We start from the raw sequence: 17,745 nt of genomic DNA, 5'->3' as shown, positions 1-17,745 counted from the left end.
TTTGAATAGTTTTTTAATTTGAATTGTAAAATTAAACCTTTAAAATGGGAATTTATTATTTTTTTAAATGAAAAAATTATTTTCGGATTAGGCGTAAATCTCGTCTTACTTTTACAATTAATGTGGAATATGATTAATGCGAACAAATGAAGGGGTCCAACAACCGAAGGAGGAAGGAGCATGTGCATGACATTTTTAAATTTTAATCCACGTGTATTTTTTTTGGCAAATTGTAGGGCTGGTTGTCTTTTTCTGCACAATTCCTGATCATTCCATGTACTTTGGTCGTTTAGGACTTTATTTTATTCTTCCTTGAATATGGCTCTTGCAGTAGAAGTCCACAACTCGTTTTACGGTCTTGGAATTGTCAAGGAGGGCGTTTAAAATGCCAAGTGATGAGGTCATCCTTCCATTCTATACTGTTCCTTTACATAGATATTAATAAAAAAAAAAAAAGTTTTTTTGAATGAAAGAAAAAGATATATATTTTTTTATTCGGATAATTAAAATTAAAAATATATATATAATACATAAATATATTTTTTAAATTATAGCTTTTTTGTTATAAAATAACATATAATATATAAATACTTTTTTATACTATTTAATTTGTATACAATAAATATTTTTAAATAAAATTAAATATATTTAATACAATAAGATATATTAATTAGTTATTGATTTATTCTTAATTTTATGTTTAATTTAGTCTTTAATTTATTTTCATAATAATTTGACTTTTTTTTATTATTAAAACTTAAAAAAATATAAAATATTTATAAACTATAATACTATATAAAAAACTTATAAAAAATTATTTTTATAAAAAAAATCAGTTATATAATCAAATTTAATATCACAATAAAAATATAAATATAATAGTTTTTTATAAAAATATAATTTTTTTATAAAAATAAAAAATTTTTAATTTTCTTTTCTTTAGTTTTTCTTTCAAATTCAACTATTAAAAAAATAAGATTACAATAATTACAAAGATTATTGAATTTTCATTTTTTTATTTTTTAAATTAAAAATTTATTCAAATAATATTTTTTTTTATTTCTATTACTTTATTTTATTTTCCTTTATTTTTCTTCCCCTCCCTTCAATCCAAATATAGTATCAGTCATTATCTCTGCAGGGGCTTGTTGCCCCTTTACGGCCATGAGATGAGCAATAAGAAAGACTTCCACGAATCCTTAAAACAGCTGCTTCCAAGCTATCAGGTTAATTTCGAGCCCATCTGCTGAGCCTTGCGGGTCCGTAACGCAAGCCGATGTGTCTGATCTTGCTATCTGCCCGTATGTTCATATTTCCAATTGAGCTTGCAGTGATCGGACAGCCCAAGTTTATATAAAAAGCTGGTGAGGAGTCCGCCTAAAATTTGGGCTTTTTCTTGGCCTGGACCTAGCTTAACCCAAACCCATGTGCATCTCATTCCTTCTCCTCCGGAATTTAGATTTACTCCGTTTTAAAATTATAAGTGAAAGCAAAATTGAAGAACCTTAATCGTAATTTTTTTTAGGACTTGAAACCCAAGTAAAAATGGCATAACAAGGACTCTCCTTTATGCTTTAGAATTGCACATATAGCACAAAAAACATTACATTTGCCGTTATCAAACCTAGAGTTACACCTAGATAACGAGCTTCACGAAATTTACCACATCCGTTTTAGAACCATAGAAAGCTTCACAGAATTTTGATCTTTATCCTTCAAATGATTCAATGATATTCTCAGGCCTTTGGTCCCTGCAAGTTGAACCAATCAAAGCTAGAGATGGTGATTGATTATGCTTACTAGATAAAGCTTTTTTCCTTGCAGCACTTGATAGCTCCATCATACATATCCTCAACTCCATAGTTAAACTTGAAACCCAAATCCAAGAGTTTCTTTGATGACAAAGCTGGTGTTTTTCTACCTTTGGTTTCTGCTAAGGAACTATTAATAATAAAAAAAAAGTTGAACAGCACTGCAGCAGCATTAGAAGAGTAGACAACTCTCTCCACCGTTTTTTATTTTAAGCATGCCCTCTAGATTCCTAGAGCTCCATTGATTGCCGTTTCGGTCACTATCGTCTCAGGCTCTTTGTCTTGGAAATCATCATGGGGGACTCCTTTACATCCCTCAATGGCTGGTGAGACTTTTCATCTGCTGCCGGTAGACTGGTATGGAAGCTAATGTCTCTTTTGTTTTCTGTTCACATTTATGCACCATGACTTAGTATAGTTTGCCTGAACTCGCAGTGGTTAGAAAAATGAGATTTCTTGAGAGGAAATAAAAAGAACTTTTGCTGGTTTATGAACAACTAACAAAAACGAACTGAAACAGTCATTAAACCAGCAAAAATCAAGCATGGCTATCTCTGTCTTGTATTTGATCTTCAGTTACATGGTTCAGCTGCAATGTAAATCCTAATGCGTAACTGAACTCTTTGAGACCACAGTAATTCTTAAAGTTCAAATCTCTCGTCAATTAATCCCACTAATTTATTTTTCTACTGGGTTCGTTTTAGAATCCGTTGAATTAAGGTACTATGAAATCTAGCTAAAATAATGGGCAAAGATTAAAAAGCTGTGAACCCTTGTTGGCGCCTGCTGTAGAAGTGTAAACAACTCATTTTACTGTCTTGGAATTCAAGGATGCCTTTAAAATGCCTAGCAATCCTTCCATATCTCGTTTAGTCACAATTTCTTCAGGCTCTTTGCCCTTAATGTCCATTGCGTTAGCAACATGAAAGACTCCCATGCATCCTTCAATGGCTGCTTCGAAGCTATCTGGTTGGTTGATTGAGGTAGCTGATATCTCTCTTGCAATCTTCCCATATGTTCAAATATGCTGTTAGAAATCCAAATTTGGGTTCGGACCAGCAATGTACGTTAAGAATTGGAGTCATCTTAAGGGACAGCACGAGTTTAAAAACAACTAAAAAATAAAACCGGGCCAAAAACTTAGGCCTCTTGTGGGCTGAATCGATGTTTAACATACAATGGTCGGGGAGTGCCAACTTCTAGAATTAAGAACTATGACCAAACAAAACCTTCAATTATGTAGTGCTTGTCTATACGTCGTGTCTTATCTATTAGCGGCAATTAAGAACTATGACCAAACAAAACCTTCAATTATGTAGTGCTTGTCTACACGTCGTGTCTTATCTATTAGCGGCACTTAGCAGTTGTTTTTTATATTATTTTATTTGGAATAGTTGTTAAAAAATACTTTTCCTGCATTAATTTTTTTTTCTCAATTTAACAAAAATTTAGCCCTTTTTCACTCGAATTACTTCCTACTAAGGGAAAGTAGAAAAGAAAATTAAAAAAAAAAAGAGTTTTTTTATCCCTCTGGTCTTCTGTCTGGCAACATGGATTCCAGACCTTAGCTGGAATCCCAAGTCCCATCTTATGTCAATTAAATCCCATAAACCCGAGATTCAAAATCCCACCTTCACAAAAATCTCAGAAAAAATCTTTTTTTTTTGTTGGGAAAAAACCCTCTTCTTTTTTCTTGTTTCACTGTAATCCCTGTTATCTTATTGACTGTTCTCAACAGGAACACCTCAATTATTTCTTCTTCTAAGTCATTCGGACAACCTTAATTTGGACTCATAGTTTTTAAGCAGTTACAAGCACTGTCTGAAAAAAAAAGATCAGATTTTTATTTTACTGTTTGTTATTTGTTTTCTGGGTATTATGCATAGATCTGGAGCAGCGATGGCGTGGAACGTGTTCAAGTTTTGTACGGCTCTGAGGGGTCTGGGCTCGATCATGATCCTGTTGGTTTTAGGGGTCATAGGTGTCACATACTACTCCGTTGTTTTGACCAATTATGGCCCAATTTTGTACGACGGTGGTCTCCATTCCCTTGCTGCTGTTGTTGTCTTGATCTTATTTCATTGTTTGGTAAGTGTTAAAAATTAAACTTTTGTGTTTTTTTGGTGTTTCCTTTTTGTGGGTTTAGGTTGATTTTTTTTTTTTTTTTTTTGTAATTTCACTAAAAATCCGCTCCATTGAAATTAAATTCAACTAAGAAAAGTGATCCTTTAAAAAAAAATGGTTCTGAAAATATTCAAGATTTAATTTTGTGTTTGCTTACTCATTAGTTAGAGTGATCTTTCTGGATCTTAAAATTTCTTATTTTTTGTCCTAGATGTTATGAATAATTAAATTATTCATATTTCTTGCTATTTGTTATATATCAGAGAAAAGAAAGAACAAATCTGAAGCATTGTTAGAACACAATGCTCTATCTTGGACCTTTATTAGATTTAGTTTCAAAGTTTTAATGCTAAAATAATAAATTGGGTTTTGGGATTATGATTAATGTAATCACATTGCTAAAAGAATGTATAAATAATCGATGATTAAATGTATGGTGGAAACTGACTCTGAATGTGGAAATTTTGATGTGATACTGCAGTTGGTAATGCTGTTATGGAGTTACTTTACTGTTGTTTTGACTGATCCGGGTAGTGTCCCACCTAACTGGACACCAGCTACGGATGAGGAGAGAGGGGAGGCTGATCCATTGAATGGTTCAGAGTTCAATGGTTTGCGGCCAGACCCTTCAAATCAAAGAATTCGATATTGTCGGAAGTGCAACCAGCTGAAACCACCTCGCTGCCATCATTGTTCTGTTTGTGCGTTCTCCATACACCAAAGTTCTCTGATTCTTTTTCTTGATTTGCTAATAATATTGTTATTATTGATGATCAGTACCGTATTGATTTCATTGTTTCAGGTGGGCGGTGTGTGCTAAAGATGGACCATCATTGTGTGTGGGTTGTCAATTGTGTTGGTGCCCTAAATTACAAGTATTTCCTTCTTTTCTTGGTATGTCTACTTTATTTACGAATTAGTTTTTTATACATTTTTTAAAGTCATACTTGCTTTATTCATCTTAACTTCAAAAACTTCCTACTTTCAAATCTCTTATGGAAGCAGAATTGAGCTGTGGAGTGTTTCTTTTCGCTGTGACATTTTTTGCACTCTGCATTGATTATAGCAAGATAGGTTATGATTGCAATTCATAATGCTCGTTTTTCTTGGCATTCCTTTGACTATGGTTTTAAACCTTGATGCAGTTTTACACATTCCTCGAGACTAGTCTTGTTACTTTGGCCTTGTTGCCACATTTCTTAGCATTTTTTAGTGATGAAGAAATTCCTGGAACTCCTGGCACCCTTGCTACCACTTTCCTTGCCTTTGGTATGGGCTGCTTGGACTGTTCTTCTGACCTATTTAACTTTTGTGATTTTGTACTAATGTATAACCATGTTATCTTGTTACAGTTTTGAATCTGGCATTTGCATTGAGTGTCTTGGGGTTTTTGATCATGCACATATCCTTGGTGGCTGCTAATACCACAACCATTGAGGTATTGTGTTCATCTTGAATTTTAGTACCATGTCATAATAGTTGGTGTTTTCAGCATTTATCATTATTTCTTTAGTACCATGTCATAATAGAGAGAGACATGCTCCATTTGATATGTGTGAATTTTTTTACCGCTACCCCTACCCAAAAGAGGGAGGAAAAGAAGTAAGTCAACTCAAATATCATAATACCAAAGATTAACTGAATATCCCTAACAAGAATTTAGGACTATCTTTAGGCCAGACTAGTGGTGTCTTCCTCCTCTTGGGGATTATAATGCAGAATAAATGAACTCAAATTTACTGACAAAATCTGTGATTGTCTTCTGAGCAGGCATATGAGAAGAAAACCACTCCAAAATGGCCTTATGACCTTGGTCGGAAGAAAAATTTTGAACAGGTTAACTGTTTTTCGATACATTGCTTTTCCCTCGTTTCTAAACATGTATTTCTTGCATAAAAAAGCCTTCATATGATGGTATCTAACAATATTTTGCTTGTAATTTTTGTTCAACAAGTCCTCGTGGCATTTGGAACCTTTTTCTTTTGATGCCAAGTTTCTGAATTTGTGCTAATATTAGTACTTAGAAGTTTTAATCTGTTGCCGAGTAACAGAGTCTGCGATCTGGCATGTTAACCGTCATCATTGTACTCATGTTTTGGTGCTTTGGGGTTTGTCTATATACAGGTGTTTGGAACAGACAAACGATACTGGCTCATTCCAGCGTATTCAGATGAGGATTTACGACGAATGCCGGCACTTCAGGGTCTTGAATATCCATCTAAGCCTGATTTTGATTCCCAGGAGTTCTAAAAAGTAAAAGCCTCCTCCACGCCAGGAAATTTGGATAATTTTCTTGTAATTATAGATACCGAACCCTCGCACGCTGCTCCCTTTGTATTCTAACAGGCATATCACTCCGTGGCCAATTTCGGCTTCTGACTCTTCATTGCCACGGCCATCTTTATGTAGAAATAAAAAGTAAAGGGAGAGAGACAGAGAGAATATCTGGGAAAGCAGCATATAGTTACGAAAATGGTGGGGGGGCTGATGGTCTGACAATTAAAATTTTAATTTTATGTATTATTTTCTAATTATATTTTCTGAAGTCCGGGAACAGTAGGTTCAGGGTATCGAATGTACCATTTCACGTTGTGATGTTAATTTAGTTCTTGTAGATTTGTTGTACGTACTGATTGGAAATATAGAGAATGCATTTGGATCAACATTTCTTTTCTGCGTATCATTCACAACTGGAAAAATTATGTGTTTATGTCATTATTTTTTAATTTTGTTTTTTTTTTAATTGTAATAATGTTGTTCCATTAAAATCCAGCAAAACTCCATGCTTTCCTGCAAAAGCTCTGATCAAATATAAATTTCAAAATCTATAAAAATAAGTAATTGCATTTTCAAGAAATCCTGGGGAAATTGAATTTTATCACAAAATTCTTGGGAAACTAAAATCTATATGTATTTCTCATGTATGTTTTTTCATTTAAAAAAATACATTTTCTGAAAAATAGAAAAAAAGTGAAAAATCCAATCGGTTGAACTTTGATCAAGAGATAAGACCGTTGTCCGAATAAACAAAAGCCAGAACATTCTAGCTTACCGAAGAAAGTGGGTTTTTAGAGGGACACGTGTCGCCTTCTCAAATATTCTTAGTTCCTAATTTAAGGTCGGGCTGCTCAATCACGAACAAAAACGAAAGGTTGTTCGTTCTGGTTCCGTCTCTCGCATTTTAAAAGCTTTTCTCCTCATATTTTTGGAATCCTCTCGTTTCACCTGGTAATCATCTCTTCTTTTTTATCGCTTTAATTATATTACTACTAACCCATTAAGAAATTATACAATCGAGTTGTTGATATTTGAGTAGTAATGTGTTTATATTTGATACTTTGATTGAAAATTGTTGCTACGTAACATAACTTTCCTGCAATTTCTTGTGGCTATTGTCGTTTGAATTGCCCAGCTTGTTAAGAAATTTTGAAATAATGGAGCGATTTTGTTATAGGAAATGAACACTTCATCAATTAAAGGAACAACTACGTGAAAGTTTCTCGTTTTGATTAGTTTTTGTTTTTCCATCTCTTTTTTTTTTTTGGGGCCCTGCATAAGTAAGCCTTCAACTGTTTGTAATAATTAGCTAGTCTAATATTAATCTGAAGGAATTAACATTTCCTTTTAAATAAATGTGATTCCCAACAATTCCCCTATAAATTATCTGGTAATCTTTTGGATTTATTGAGCGATCATATGTGGAAGAAATCTCCCGTTGATTGTTAGATGATGGTTGATGGAGTTGGTGATGGTCTCATTTATTTTTTAAACTGTCCTCTCTAAGGAAGCTAGTAGATAGAGTATAAAAGTTTATCATTTTGAGTTTCTTTACTTTGGTATGTCTCCAAATGATTTAGTTTCAAACTTTCAATAGTTACTGTTGAAGAAACTTTCTATTTTGAATCTTTAATGATTTTTTGAAAAACTTGAATACAATGACAATGATCTTTCTATAATTTTATGTTTTTCCTTTTCAACACTCTTATTGTTCAATTATTGAGGTCATCTCAAAGAAGTCTTTTGTCGAATAGCATCAATATTATTATTATTTTTTTAACAGTCATTACGCTGTCTCAGACAGTGCTTACAAAATGCAGAGCGAAAGAGAAGGCAGAAATGACCACTTTGATGTGGGCAAGCCATTTGATGCTTTCCAAAGGATTGGCAGCTTTGGATCCCTTAGAACCATGATGCCTGGCCTATTTGGAGGCAGAGATCCTTTTGATGACCCATTCTTCACTCATCCATTTGGTAGCACGTCTGAATCTGGCATCTTTGATCAAAGTGCTAGTTCTCGTGATACACCAGAGAGCAGGAGATCAAAGGGAATAGTTATAGAAGAACTGAACTCTGATGATGAGGAAGACAAAGGCACCACTGAATATGCTGGTTTAGGCAAAGAACCATCCATCGAGCACCCAGATGACGGTGCTAATGGTAAAAGCCAATTTGATTTTGGATGAGTAGCATTTATATAAGATATTTGTTTTAGCTTTTCATTATTTGTTTCTTTAAGTCGTAATAATTTTTATGGTATATCTATCAGATGGGAAGATTCAGAATGTGAATCACACGAATAACTATGACAGGGTAGAAGGAACAAAGTCACAGGCTCGCAGCTGTAGTGTTCAGACTTCCAAAGTCACATATGGTGGTACAGATGGAGCTTATTACACTTCTACAAAAAGCAGGAGGACAGGGAGTGATGGTGTAAGTAAATTTCTCTAGGAGTGCTCAATTATAATCAAAACTCTCCTTGTTTTTGATGTTTTTATTGGTGTTCCAGGTGGTAATTGAGGAGAGAAAAGAAGCAGATAGAACAACGGGTCAAGCAACTCATAGTATTTCTAGAGGAATTCACAATAAGGTGATTATTACATTTTTTGGTTTTACTAGCCATAATTTCTAGGGAACAATTAATAAACTGGTTCAAGCTAAACAATGCTGTTTTATATGTCAATTGTTTTATGAAATAACTGGAAATTAGGTGTGTTCTAAAGGACATATCCTCCATGAAACCTCGCAATATACCATTGAATGTACAGTTTGTGGTATGATTTAAAAGTACCAATTTGTTTCATTTCCATATGCTTCATTGACATAATGAGAGTTAATTTCAAGCTCTACTTTAGAAATTGATGTTTGTTATCAGATATATTTTCATGCAGTAGTTTTTAGTTCTAACATGGGAAAACATTCAGTATGCCAGTTTAGAGTTTCATCCTATCAGTTTTTTATCTAACCACTAGTCCTGGGAGTTAATTTTGCTTCTAGTGTTTTTCAGTACTTTGAACCTTTTCCGTTGTTGCCTTTCACTGCTATGATTAATCTGTAAAAATGATAAATGTAAAAGAAAGGTTTTACTCTGGCTTGCAGTAATCTGGGCATTTAATATTGTTAGGATTTCCTTTCCTCATGCAGGGCCATTCTGTTACAAGAAAGCTTAATTCAGACGGTAAGGTGGACACAACACAAACATTACACAACTTGAATGAAGGTTTGTTCCCTGGTTGCTTACTGTGACTATTCAAGAGCATTGTGCTTGAATGGAACTGACATTGTCATATTGCACTGCTTCTTTATTAGATGAGCTTGCGGACTTTGAAGAGGCTTGGAAAGGTAATAGTCAGGTTCATTTGCCTGGTCGGAATGATGGTTTTAGCTTGCGCGCAAATGCTGGTAAGCATTTCTTTTTATTTAAACCTTTATGATTTATTATTTCATATTTGTGGAGGTCTTATAATTTATTGTTTTTTTTTTTTTCCTTGAGAGTATCATATCACTTTACCTTTTATATTTATAATAATGATGTTCTGCATAAAAAATCATAGAAGGTTTCATTTCCTGGGTTCATCTAAATATAACTTCCATATAATCAATGCCGTTTGGCATTGCCTTTTTAACTGTATCTTTCAATTTATCATGCTGCAAAAAATAGATGCCTTTCAGCTCTCATTCTCCATTTCAACCTCTGCATCGAATGGGAATGCAGGATCTAGAACTGATGAACAGATGGGGAAGCCAGTATGGGACAGTTGGAGACTTCCAACTAGGGAGCGGGCCCAGAACACCGGCGGTCAAGTAGCAGACACTCAAGCCAAAATTAGTACTGGGAGTGGGAGTAGAGCGAAGAAAATTGTTAGGATTAATATCGAATGAACCAATTGTATGACCAATTACTAGTTGTGGCCTTTAGTGTAGTATTGCTCATAGCTGGCTTTAAGACTATAATTTGTAGCCTTCGACTCGAATTTTCTTCTTTCTTTCCATTTTTTTTGTTTTTTTAACTTACGGAAAACTTCAACTTTGACGTCTTTATTCTTCCGGCCTCTGGGTTTTCAAGTTCGGGAAAGTCAACTATAAAGAAAGTTATTTTTTTTAATTTTGATTATAAAAGAAGAAAATTTGCGAAAAAAAGAAAGGTAAAATTATAACTTAAATTATTAATTTAAATTAAATAACTGTTTTTCTTCCATATTTGTAATGATTGAAAATTTTAACATTTTTTCTTTTTTCTCTTCTTATTGTCTTCTTATCAAATGAAAAAAAAAAAAAAAAAAAAGCCGGAAATAAAAAAATTCCTTCCCCTCCCTGGCTTTTTTCCATTTCCCTTTTACCAAACAGGGCAAAAAGCTTTGATTGTGCCTAAATCAATTTGAGGGAGACTGGATGAAAAAACTTTAGGGCTAAACGACGACGGTTAACACTCAATCGATTCTGGATGACACGTGGATTTTGGCCGTTGAAAACCGTTAAAATGATAAAATCTGAACACAGAAATATCTAAGAAGAGATTGCAGAATCTAAGTCTAAACCCACAGACCAGAGTTAAAGTTTCTCTGTGCGAATCTGAACCAGCCTTGGAACTCAATGTTGCCAATTATCGTTCTTCCCCAAAAATTGAATACTCCGAACGACGTAAACCAAATCCACGGCCGTTTAATAGCAACAGGTTTAATCAGAAGCCCCAGTCTCACCACCAAAATCGTCCTCTCTTTCTCTCCTTCTCCGCTCTCTCCTTTGGTCAACTTTGCTAGCTATGTCTTCTTCACGCACCATGCTTTCCGTTCCCCTAAACAATCATTGGACCCTTTTCTTTGGAGCGCTGAAATAAAGTCGAATTACCATGGGCCTGACCCCGAACAAGCTTTTGTCATACTCTGTTTGATGCTTCAAAATGGCGTTTGTTTTGATAAGTTCACGTTGTCTTTGGCACTTAAATCGTGTTCTCGTTTGGGTTTAATGAAGGAAGGAATGCAGGTTCATGGCTTGTTGAGAAAGCTGAATGTTGGGTCTGATTTATTTTTGCCAAATTGTCTTATTTCTATGTATTTACGCTGTGGGTTTATTGGATATGCGCGACAATTGTTTGATAGCATGTCTAGACGGAAGGATTGGAACTATATCAGTATCTAGAGCAAAAGAAGTTTTTTTGGGGAAAAGACTTGGTGTTGCTCTTATTGACATGTATTCGAAATGTGGCAGTGTGAACAATGCTATGTTGATATTTAAGGGTATAGAAGATAATGGTGTTGATCATTAGAATGCCATGATTGGTGGGTTAGCCATTCATGGCTTGGGTGAATTGGCTTTCAATTTGCTCATGCAGATGGAAAAGCTTCTTGTAGAACCTGATGATATCACGTATATTGGTGTGCTGAATGCTTGTGGCCATGCTGGCTTGGTGAAGGAAGGTCTGATTTGCTTTGATATCATGAGAAGAGTTCACAAAATGTTTCCAAAACTGCAACATTATGGATGCATGGTTGACACCCTAGGGCGTGCTGGGCGGATAGCAGAAGTGAGAAAATTTATTGAGGAAATGCCTATTGAAGCCAATGATGTTGGAGAACCAGCGGCTAAAAATTTAATTACGCCGTACTCTTGTAATTCAAGTTCCTATGTACTTCTATCTAACATGTATGCTAGTCTCGGTATGTGGAATGCTGTCAATAGGGTTAGGATGATGATGAAAGAGAGTAACCTGAAGAAAATTCCCGGTTGTAGTTAGATTGAACTAGAGGGAACTGTTCATGAGTTCTTTGTGCAAGAGAAGTCCCATCCCCAACTTATGGAGATCTATTCTTTGTTGGATAGTTTGTCAACAACCAATTCAAAGGTTACACCTTGTGGACATCATGGTTAGGTTGGAAACTTACAACCTGAATGCCTGCAATTCAAATGTTCATAACAACGAGCTTACTTCGTGTACTTTTACCAACTTCATATGCTGCCTTATTTGAAATATTTTGGAACTCAACTGTATGCTGTTCAATTAATGTAAGTGAAATTTCAGTTAATTCTTCTTCAGTACATATTAATGATATATATTTTTTTCTTTTCTTGTTATCTATTCTGTTGTTTTGGTAACTTATTCTTAACTTCTAGACTATCTACCTTACTGCCATCAGCATTTTCCTTTCTAAATTCCAATTACGCATTCAGAGAACGAAGATTGTGGACAATATACATGCTCTTTTGACGCATTTGGTGAAAGCCGCGAGTTTCTTTTCCCTGCTTGGAGCGTTAAGAACGACCTTGGCTTGTATGAACTCGCTTCTCAACGACCTAGTGGCATTGGCTAAATTTACGGGGAAGGCATGACCCAGACTTAAAGCTGTTAAGCATCAGTTATTCTTAGGTAATCGTAAAAGGATGAAAAAGACCCTTATAATATATGTGTGTGTGTGTGTGTGTGTATATATATATATATATATATATATATATATATATATATATATATATATATATATATATATATATAGAGAGAGAGAGAGAGAGAGAGAGAGAGAGAGAATGGACGAAAAACGTTCAGAGGTATCAAAAGGATAATCGGAAAAGGCAGGTCCCCACAAAAGTCGTTTTGCCCCTTTGCATAAAGCCATTGAAGGTTATACTAATTGTAATTGATTATGCTAGTTTCTCTAGTGTGCTAGCACACCTATAGGCTATAACTAGTACAGTAATACCATATGAGAAGTTAAACTGTTCAAATGCTAAGTGGTCCGTAAAATGCTTGCTAATTCAAAATGCAGAGACAGGCAGACAGCTTTACAATGTTTGAAGGAGTGTGGTTGCTTTGCACTCTATCATTCGACTCATTATTTGTCCATAAGCTAGTTGGCCTTTCCGGTGCTACAACATTTCCCACAAAATTCTTCTTTTAATTTCTCTTTGGGTCATCTTCCACATTTCACGTGTTGGGCATGCAGCATGCTTCTGTCCTGGAAGGAAGAAAAAGGAAAACATTCCACCATTTTTCCAATCAACTCTGTGCGTCAAGTGTCTTTTCAAAAAAAAAAAAAGAAAGAAAAAGCACATCACAGATATGTCTTATCACATGTCAGTACAACTAGGGTTCAAAAGTTACCATGCGGGAGCCAGGATTCAAAATAGCCAACATCGTTCCTTCCATTTTCCCTTAGTTATATTCTAAACTTACTAGCAAGTCTTTTCTCACCAGGATAATGAAGCAAAGAATAGAGAAAACTATGATTAGCCATCAAGAAGACTGGAAGAAGTAGACAATGAACATAAAGCAGTTAGATACAGTTGGAAGGCATGTTCCCCTACTTAGGGTTCTTTTACTACATCCAATTACAACAAAATGATGCATACTTAACATTCACAGAGATTCCAAGTCCTCAGGAAAGGACACTGCAGTTAGATAAGATTAGTAAAAGGAGTGCTTCAGTTATGACATCAACCGGAGGTTAGTAATAGCCGCATCCTGATTCCTGCCTCAGGTAACTAGAAAAATGAGGCAATAACTCGATTTACTTCAAGAACTGCTCATTAATCCACTTAGTTCTTGTATCACATTGTCCATGGATGGCCGGTGGTTCGGAGATTCATGGGTGCAAAGCAAAGCAATTCTACCAAGTTTAGTGGCCTCAGAATCTGAGTACTTTCCCTCAAGATTCGTATCAATAAAATCTTCAACTTTGCACGACTCTGCTGCATGGCGGATCAGTTGGGTGATTTTTCGTTTTCCACTTAGTATCTGATATACAATCATACCAAATGCATATACATCACTCTTTTCAGTGAAACGGCCGGTAGTAGTGTACTCAGGAGCAAGGTATCCCATTGCAGCACTAGCTTTGAGAGTGGAGAAGACAATGTCGTCTGCAAGGAGTTTGTGCAGGCCAGAATCTGAGAGCAAGGGATTGGATCGGTTGTCTATAAGCACTTTCTCTGCAGATATATTCTGGTGAACAAGAGCAGCTTTGCTTCCTTTGCTTCCATGTAAATACCCAACACCTGGTTAGGAATATCAAATCTCAGCATGCATAAAATTGTCTGAAAGGAACAAGTTCAAAAACATGAAGTTGTTCCAATAAACTCCTCTACAAGATTCCCAAATTTTACTCAGAAAATATTACATTATCCCAACTATATTATATTAATTTTTTTACCCACTTTTTTATATAGTTTTATAGATCAAAAGGACCGAACAAAAAATATATGTACAATCTCAATGAGCTAAAAGATGACTGACCTCTGGCAATGCCATAAATGATAGAAATTCTGTTGGACCATTCAAGAACCTTCCCACTGCCCTGCTTTACATCAAGATACTGAAACAGATTTCCATTGTGGACAAAATCATAGATGAGAAAGCACTCCCCCCTGCCCTTCGAACAGCAAAAACCTCTCAGTCTCACAAGATTTTCATGCTTCAATGAGGTCAATATCTTCAAACCTTGCAGAAACTCAGATTCATCAGACTTGCAGCTTGTCTTGGCAATGCATTTTACTACAACAACAGAACCATCTCTTAGGAATCCCTTATAGATGGCTGAGAAATTACTCTTCCCCAATAAATTCACTTCTGAGAAGCACTGGGTTGCACGCTCTACTTCCTCTAAATTGAACATAAAGCTCTCAAAAACTTCCTGAGAAAACCCATTCCCACTCCGACCTTTGTCTAAAGGGTCCCAACCATTAGAATACTCTAAACTAATTAGGGGGGAGGCGCTTCTCCTGTTAACCTCCTTAACCTGGTCAGTGCTAAGCCGACTATCCGAAGTATCAAAAGCACTCCCGATTTTCTGTTTTCTCCTACGGTACCATGCAAATGTGAAAAGTGATACAACTGTCGACACAAGAACAACTCCAACAATGCCAGAAATCACAACTATTTTTGAACTTCTGGATGGCCTTGAACAGTTAGTCTTGCTGCAGTCAGGTTGTAAATTGACAGACTCTGGGATATCTGTTCTGTTAAGGCCACTGGGCTTGAATGGTTCAGGTCTGTTTCCATCTATCTTATTCGAATCTGCACAATCTTTCAGGTTAGAAAACCCAACACCACATAGGCCAAGATTGTTTTCATATTGGAAACCAGAGTTCAGCCTCTTCAAAACTGCATTGCATCCACAAAGATATTGAAAAGACGAGTTACAAAACTTAGACTTTCTTCCGCTTTAATTACACAGCATGAAGACAAACAAAACAAGAGTTTGAAGGATGAGTTTCAAACAGATAGAGTAGAGACTAAATCACCTGGCGGTACATTGCCAGATAGAGTATTGTTGCGGATGTCTAACACTTTTAGCGTTGGAGCATTGGCTAACTTCACCGGAACAGAACCGAAAAGGTTGTTAAAGCTCAAGTCCAGCCTTGTTAACATCTCCAAATCCCCCAAACTTGCAGGGATTGCACCGGTTAGTCTATTATATTGCAAAGCAAGGACATTAAGCTTCTTTAAAGATCCTAACTCCGTAGGTATACTCCCACTCAACTTATTGCAACACAGTTGAAGAACTGCAAACAAAAGATCCAAATTGTTTCACAGGTTGTTAATATCAACAGATAATTTGATATCAGACAATGATACCCAAAGCTACATGTTATGAATTAAGGATATGAAAAAGAACTGAAGTTTTTCTATAAAAATCCTTTCTTTCAATATGGAACCTATAAACAACTGATTGCTGCATAGGCAAACAGATCTAAAGATGTTCACTTTACTTTTGAGTAAAAAAAAAAAGATCAATCAAAGATTAGTACTATACTTTAAAAATGTAACCTTTTAGGCCATTAGGAAAAAAAATATTGACAACATCAGACAAAGTTAAGGAAGAAAACCACATGAAATAAATCAAGATTTAAACGCATCAGACAAGAGTCAAAACTTTTTTATGACACATAACAACCTTAACCAATGCAATTAAAGGCCAACCAAATAAATAAGCCGCCGGCAGATATTAAAAAAAAAAATAAACCAGAAGAAATGAAAACAGTCAACAAAATCAAATCATTTTTTCTGTTTCTCCCTCCAAAACATAAGAATATATGTAAAAATAAATAAATACCTTGAAGATTAGACATGTTGCTAATCTGAGGAGGAATCTCTCCAGACAAGTTATTGACATTGAGATACAAATCGCTGAGTTGACTCAGGGCAGCAATCTCCTTAGGTATCTCTCCGGTCAGGGCGTTGAAATGCAGGTACAAACTGGTCAAGCTCTTGAGTCCACCCAGAGCCACCGGTAACTGGCCGGATAGACCCTTCCCTTGGAGCGAAATATTAGCCACGTGGCCTTCTTGATTGCATGCCACCCCATCAAATGAGCCGCTGCTACAAGGGTCGGAGAAGGGTGTCCAGGAGGCCAAGAAGCGGTTCTGTGGGTCCAATGAGGCCTTGATTTGGAGGAGAACCTCACGTTCAGTTGGTGAAGAAAGAGTGAATGAGAGGAGAGAGAGGAGGACGATAAGGAAGATGGACATGATTGGTTGGGAGGAAAGAGAAGGAAAATCGGTTGGAGTTTGAGATTCGAATCTGTTCAAGTTCAAAGTAAGTGGCTTGAGTTCGAGTTGGTGGAGGTAGTGCAAGAAAAATGGAGATTAAAAAAAAAAAGAAACCCATACTAAAACAAGTAACGCACCACGCAGCGAGACAAGTACAAAAAAGTTGTTTCTTTTTCGCTTTCTTTTACTCCATCTTTTTACTTTTCTTTAGGGGAGCTTTGGGAGACTATGGACTTGGGCACCGGTTTTGGTAGGTAAGGATTTGAAAAGGATGGACCCACATTGGTAAACACTTGCCAGTTCGATTCAGTGAATTTTTTATTCATCTTTATTTTTTCCCAAAGAAAAAGAAATGATAATAATTTTGAAAATGAGTGACTGTGGGCCTGTCCTGCTGTAGTTGTGTCCTCCATATGACATAAATACTAAGCTCTCATATCACATAAATGCTTATAGCCCTGCTTTGTAAATTTCTTAAATACACATTAATAAACATATTGAAGTAAAAGTTTAAAACATTCTTTTATGTTTTTGTTTAGTTAGCTTGTTGAAAACATTCACGTAGCTTGACGAGTAGAGCCAAGCTGGACATTTGTAAATCTTCAGGTCAGGACCACATTCAAATGCATTGTAGTCCATAATTTAGAAATAAGTGATTTAGGTTTATGTGCTGAAAATTTATATTAAAAAATAATAATAATAATTTTTTTTGAGGACGTTGAGAATGAATGGATCATTGGAGTATCCAATAGGTCATAATAAAAGACTGATTTTTACGGGTACAGCATAAGGAGCAAGTAAAAATAAGAGTGATTAGTAATATTAGCTTGGATAGCATTGTTAGCTGTAAATGTAAATAGAAGAAGAATTTTTTATTGGATATTTTTAAATTTTTTTTATTTTTTTAAAGGTTAAAAAATTTAAAATATAAAATATCCTGATTTTTTTTAATATTTTTACTTTGATAAAATTAATAAATTTATAGATAATATTTTATATATATCATATATAAAAATTTTAAATTCATTAACAGAGATGAAAGAGTAGGGAACCT

General features: G+C 35.3%; 4 protein-coding genes and 1 pseudogene across 9 annotated transcripts; 3 read left to right on the top strand and 2 right to left on the bottom strand.

The window, feature by feature from the left end:
- Positions 1-1,799: 1,799 nt before the first annotated feature.
- Positions 1,800-3,398, bottom strand: LOC149512746 (vestitone reductase-like). The gene is made up of 5 exons (XM_089751072.1): positions 3,375-3,398; positions 2,626-2,817; positions 2,392-2,451; positions 2,235-2,308; positions 1,800-1,941 (listed from the first exon to the last, which is right to left on the bottom strand). Exons 1-5 carry the CDS (start codon positions 3,396-3,398, stop codon positions 1,800-1,802), a joined length of 492 nt encoding a protein of 163 aa, XP_089607198.1.
- On the top strand, positions 3,292-6,598 carry LOC111304620 (putative protein S-acyltransferase 14). Its single transcript, XM_022901350.2, has 7 exons — positions 3,292-3,899; positions 4,417-4,636; positions 4,738-4,829; positions 5,081-5,204; positions 5,288-5,373; positions 5,706-5,771; positions 6,060-6,598. Exons 1-7 carry the CDS (start codon positions 3,690-3,692, stop codon positions 6,183-6,185), a joined length of 924 nt encoding a protein of 307 aa, XP_022757085.2. The 5' UTR covers positions 3,292-3,689; the 3' UTR covers positions 6,186-6,598.
- Positions 6,599-6,924: 326 nt separating this feature from the next.
- Positions 6,925-10,253, top strand: LOC111304619 (uncharacterized). Of its 6 annotated transcripts, none has more exons than XM_022901348.2 (7): positions 6,925-7,163; positions 8,013-8,372; positions 8,482-8,645; positions 8,722-8,802; positions 9,357-9,432; positions 9,522-9,614; positions 9,928-10,253. In XM_022901348.2, the coding sequence occupies exons 2-7, from the start codon at positions 8,027-8,029 to the stop codon at positions 10,092-10,094; spliced, it is 927 nt and encodes a 308-aa protein (XP_022757083.2). In that variant the 5' UTR covers positions 6,925-7,163; positions 8,013-8,026; the 3' UTR covers positions 10,095-10,253. The 6 variants fall into 6 exon arrangements, with proteins under 6 accessions (XP_022757083.2, XP_022757079.2, XP_089605846.1 ...); XM_022901344.2 differs by having other exon boundaries at positions 7,027-7,163; positions 9,874-10,253; XM_089749720.1 differs by having other exon boundaries at positions 7,035-7,163; positions 8,017-8,372.
- Positions 10,254-10,656: 403 nt separating this feature from the next.
- LOC111306355 (pentatricopeptide repeat-containing protein At2g45350, chloroplastic pseudogene) lies at positions 10,657-12,221 on the top strand (annotated as a pseudogene).
- Positions 12,222-13,448: 1,227 nt separating this feature from the next.
- Positions 13,449-16,900, bottom strand: LOC111304616 (LRR receptor kinase SERK2-like). Its single transcript, XM_089749719.1, has 4 exons — positions 16,256-16,900; positions 15,444-15,704; positions 14,437-15,303; positions 13,449-14,198 (listed from the first exon to the last, which is right to left on the bottom strand). The coding sequence occupies exons 1-4, from the start codon at positions 16,668-16,670 to the stop codon at positions 13,717-13,719; spliced, it is 2,025 nt and encodes a 674-aa protein (XP_089605845.1). The 5' UTR covers positions 16,671-16,900; the 3' UTR covers positions 13,449-13,716.
- Between the last annotated feature and the right edge of the window lie 845 nt (positions 16,901-17,745).

Source organism: Durio zibethinus, chromosome 21, assembly GCF_047325235.1.
Source record: "Durio zibethinus cultivar Kanyao isolate XHJ-2024 chromosome 21, ASM4732523v1, whole genome shotgun sequence".
In the NCBI taxonomy this organism is placed as follows: Eukaryota; Viridiplantae; Streptophyta; class Magnoliopsida; order Malvales; family Malvaceae; genus Durio; species Durio zibethinus.
Note: the sequence above shows the minus strand (reverse complement) of the source record. Positions and strands in the feature narration are given on the sequence as shown.

Bases quoted from the DNA above. Each gene is read 5' to 3' on its own strand.
- LOC111304619 (XM_022901344.2), top strand. From the start codon at position 8,027: ATGCAGAGCGAAAGAGAAGGCAGAAATGACCACTTTGATGTGGGCAAG. The intron at 8,373-8,481 runs GTAAAAGCCAAT...TATATCTATCAG, and splicing joins CCCAGATGACGGTGCTAATG to ATGGGAAGATTCAGAATGTG. The intron at 8,646-8,721 runs GTAAGTAAATTT...TTGGTGTTCCAG, and splicing joins GGAGGACAGGGAGTGATGGT to GTGGTAATTGAGGAGAGAAA.
- LOC111304616 (XM_089749719.1), bottom strand. From the start codon at position 16,670: ATGTCCATCTTCCTTATCGTCCTCCTCTCTCTCCTCTCATTCACTCTT. The intron at 15,304-15,443 runs GTGATTTAGTCT...GATGCAATGCAG, and splicing joins ATCTGGCAATGTACCGCCAG to TTTTGAAGAGGCTGAACTCT. The intron at 14,199-14,436 runs GTCAGTCATCTT...ATTCCTAACCAG, and splicing joins CATTTATGGCATTGCCAGAG to GTGTTGGGTATTTACATGGA.
- LOC149512746 (XM_089751072.1), bottom strand. From the start codon at position 3,398: ATGGGACTTGGGATTCCAGCTAAG. The intron at 2,452-2,625 runs GTAAAATGAGTT...TTGAACTTTAAG, and splicing joins CATCCTTGAATTCCAAGACA to AATTACTGTGGTCTCAAAGA. The intron at 1,942-2,234 runs GCAAACTATACT...TATTATTAATAG, and splicing joins TCTAACCACTGCGAGTTCAG to TTCCTTAGCAGAAACCAAAG.
- LOC111304620 (XM_022901350.2), top strand. From the start codon at position 3,690: ATGCATAGATCTGGAGCAGCGATGGCGTGGAACGTGTTCAAGTTTTGT. The intron at 5,374-5,705 runs GTATTGTGTTCA...TCTTCTGAGCAG, and splicing joins CTAATACCACAACCATTGAG to GCATATGAGAAGAAAACCAC. The intron at 5,772-6,059 runs GTTAACTGTTTT...GTCTATATACAG, and splicing joins GGAAGAAAAATTTTGAACAG to GTGTTTGGAACAGACAAACG.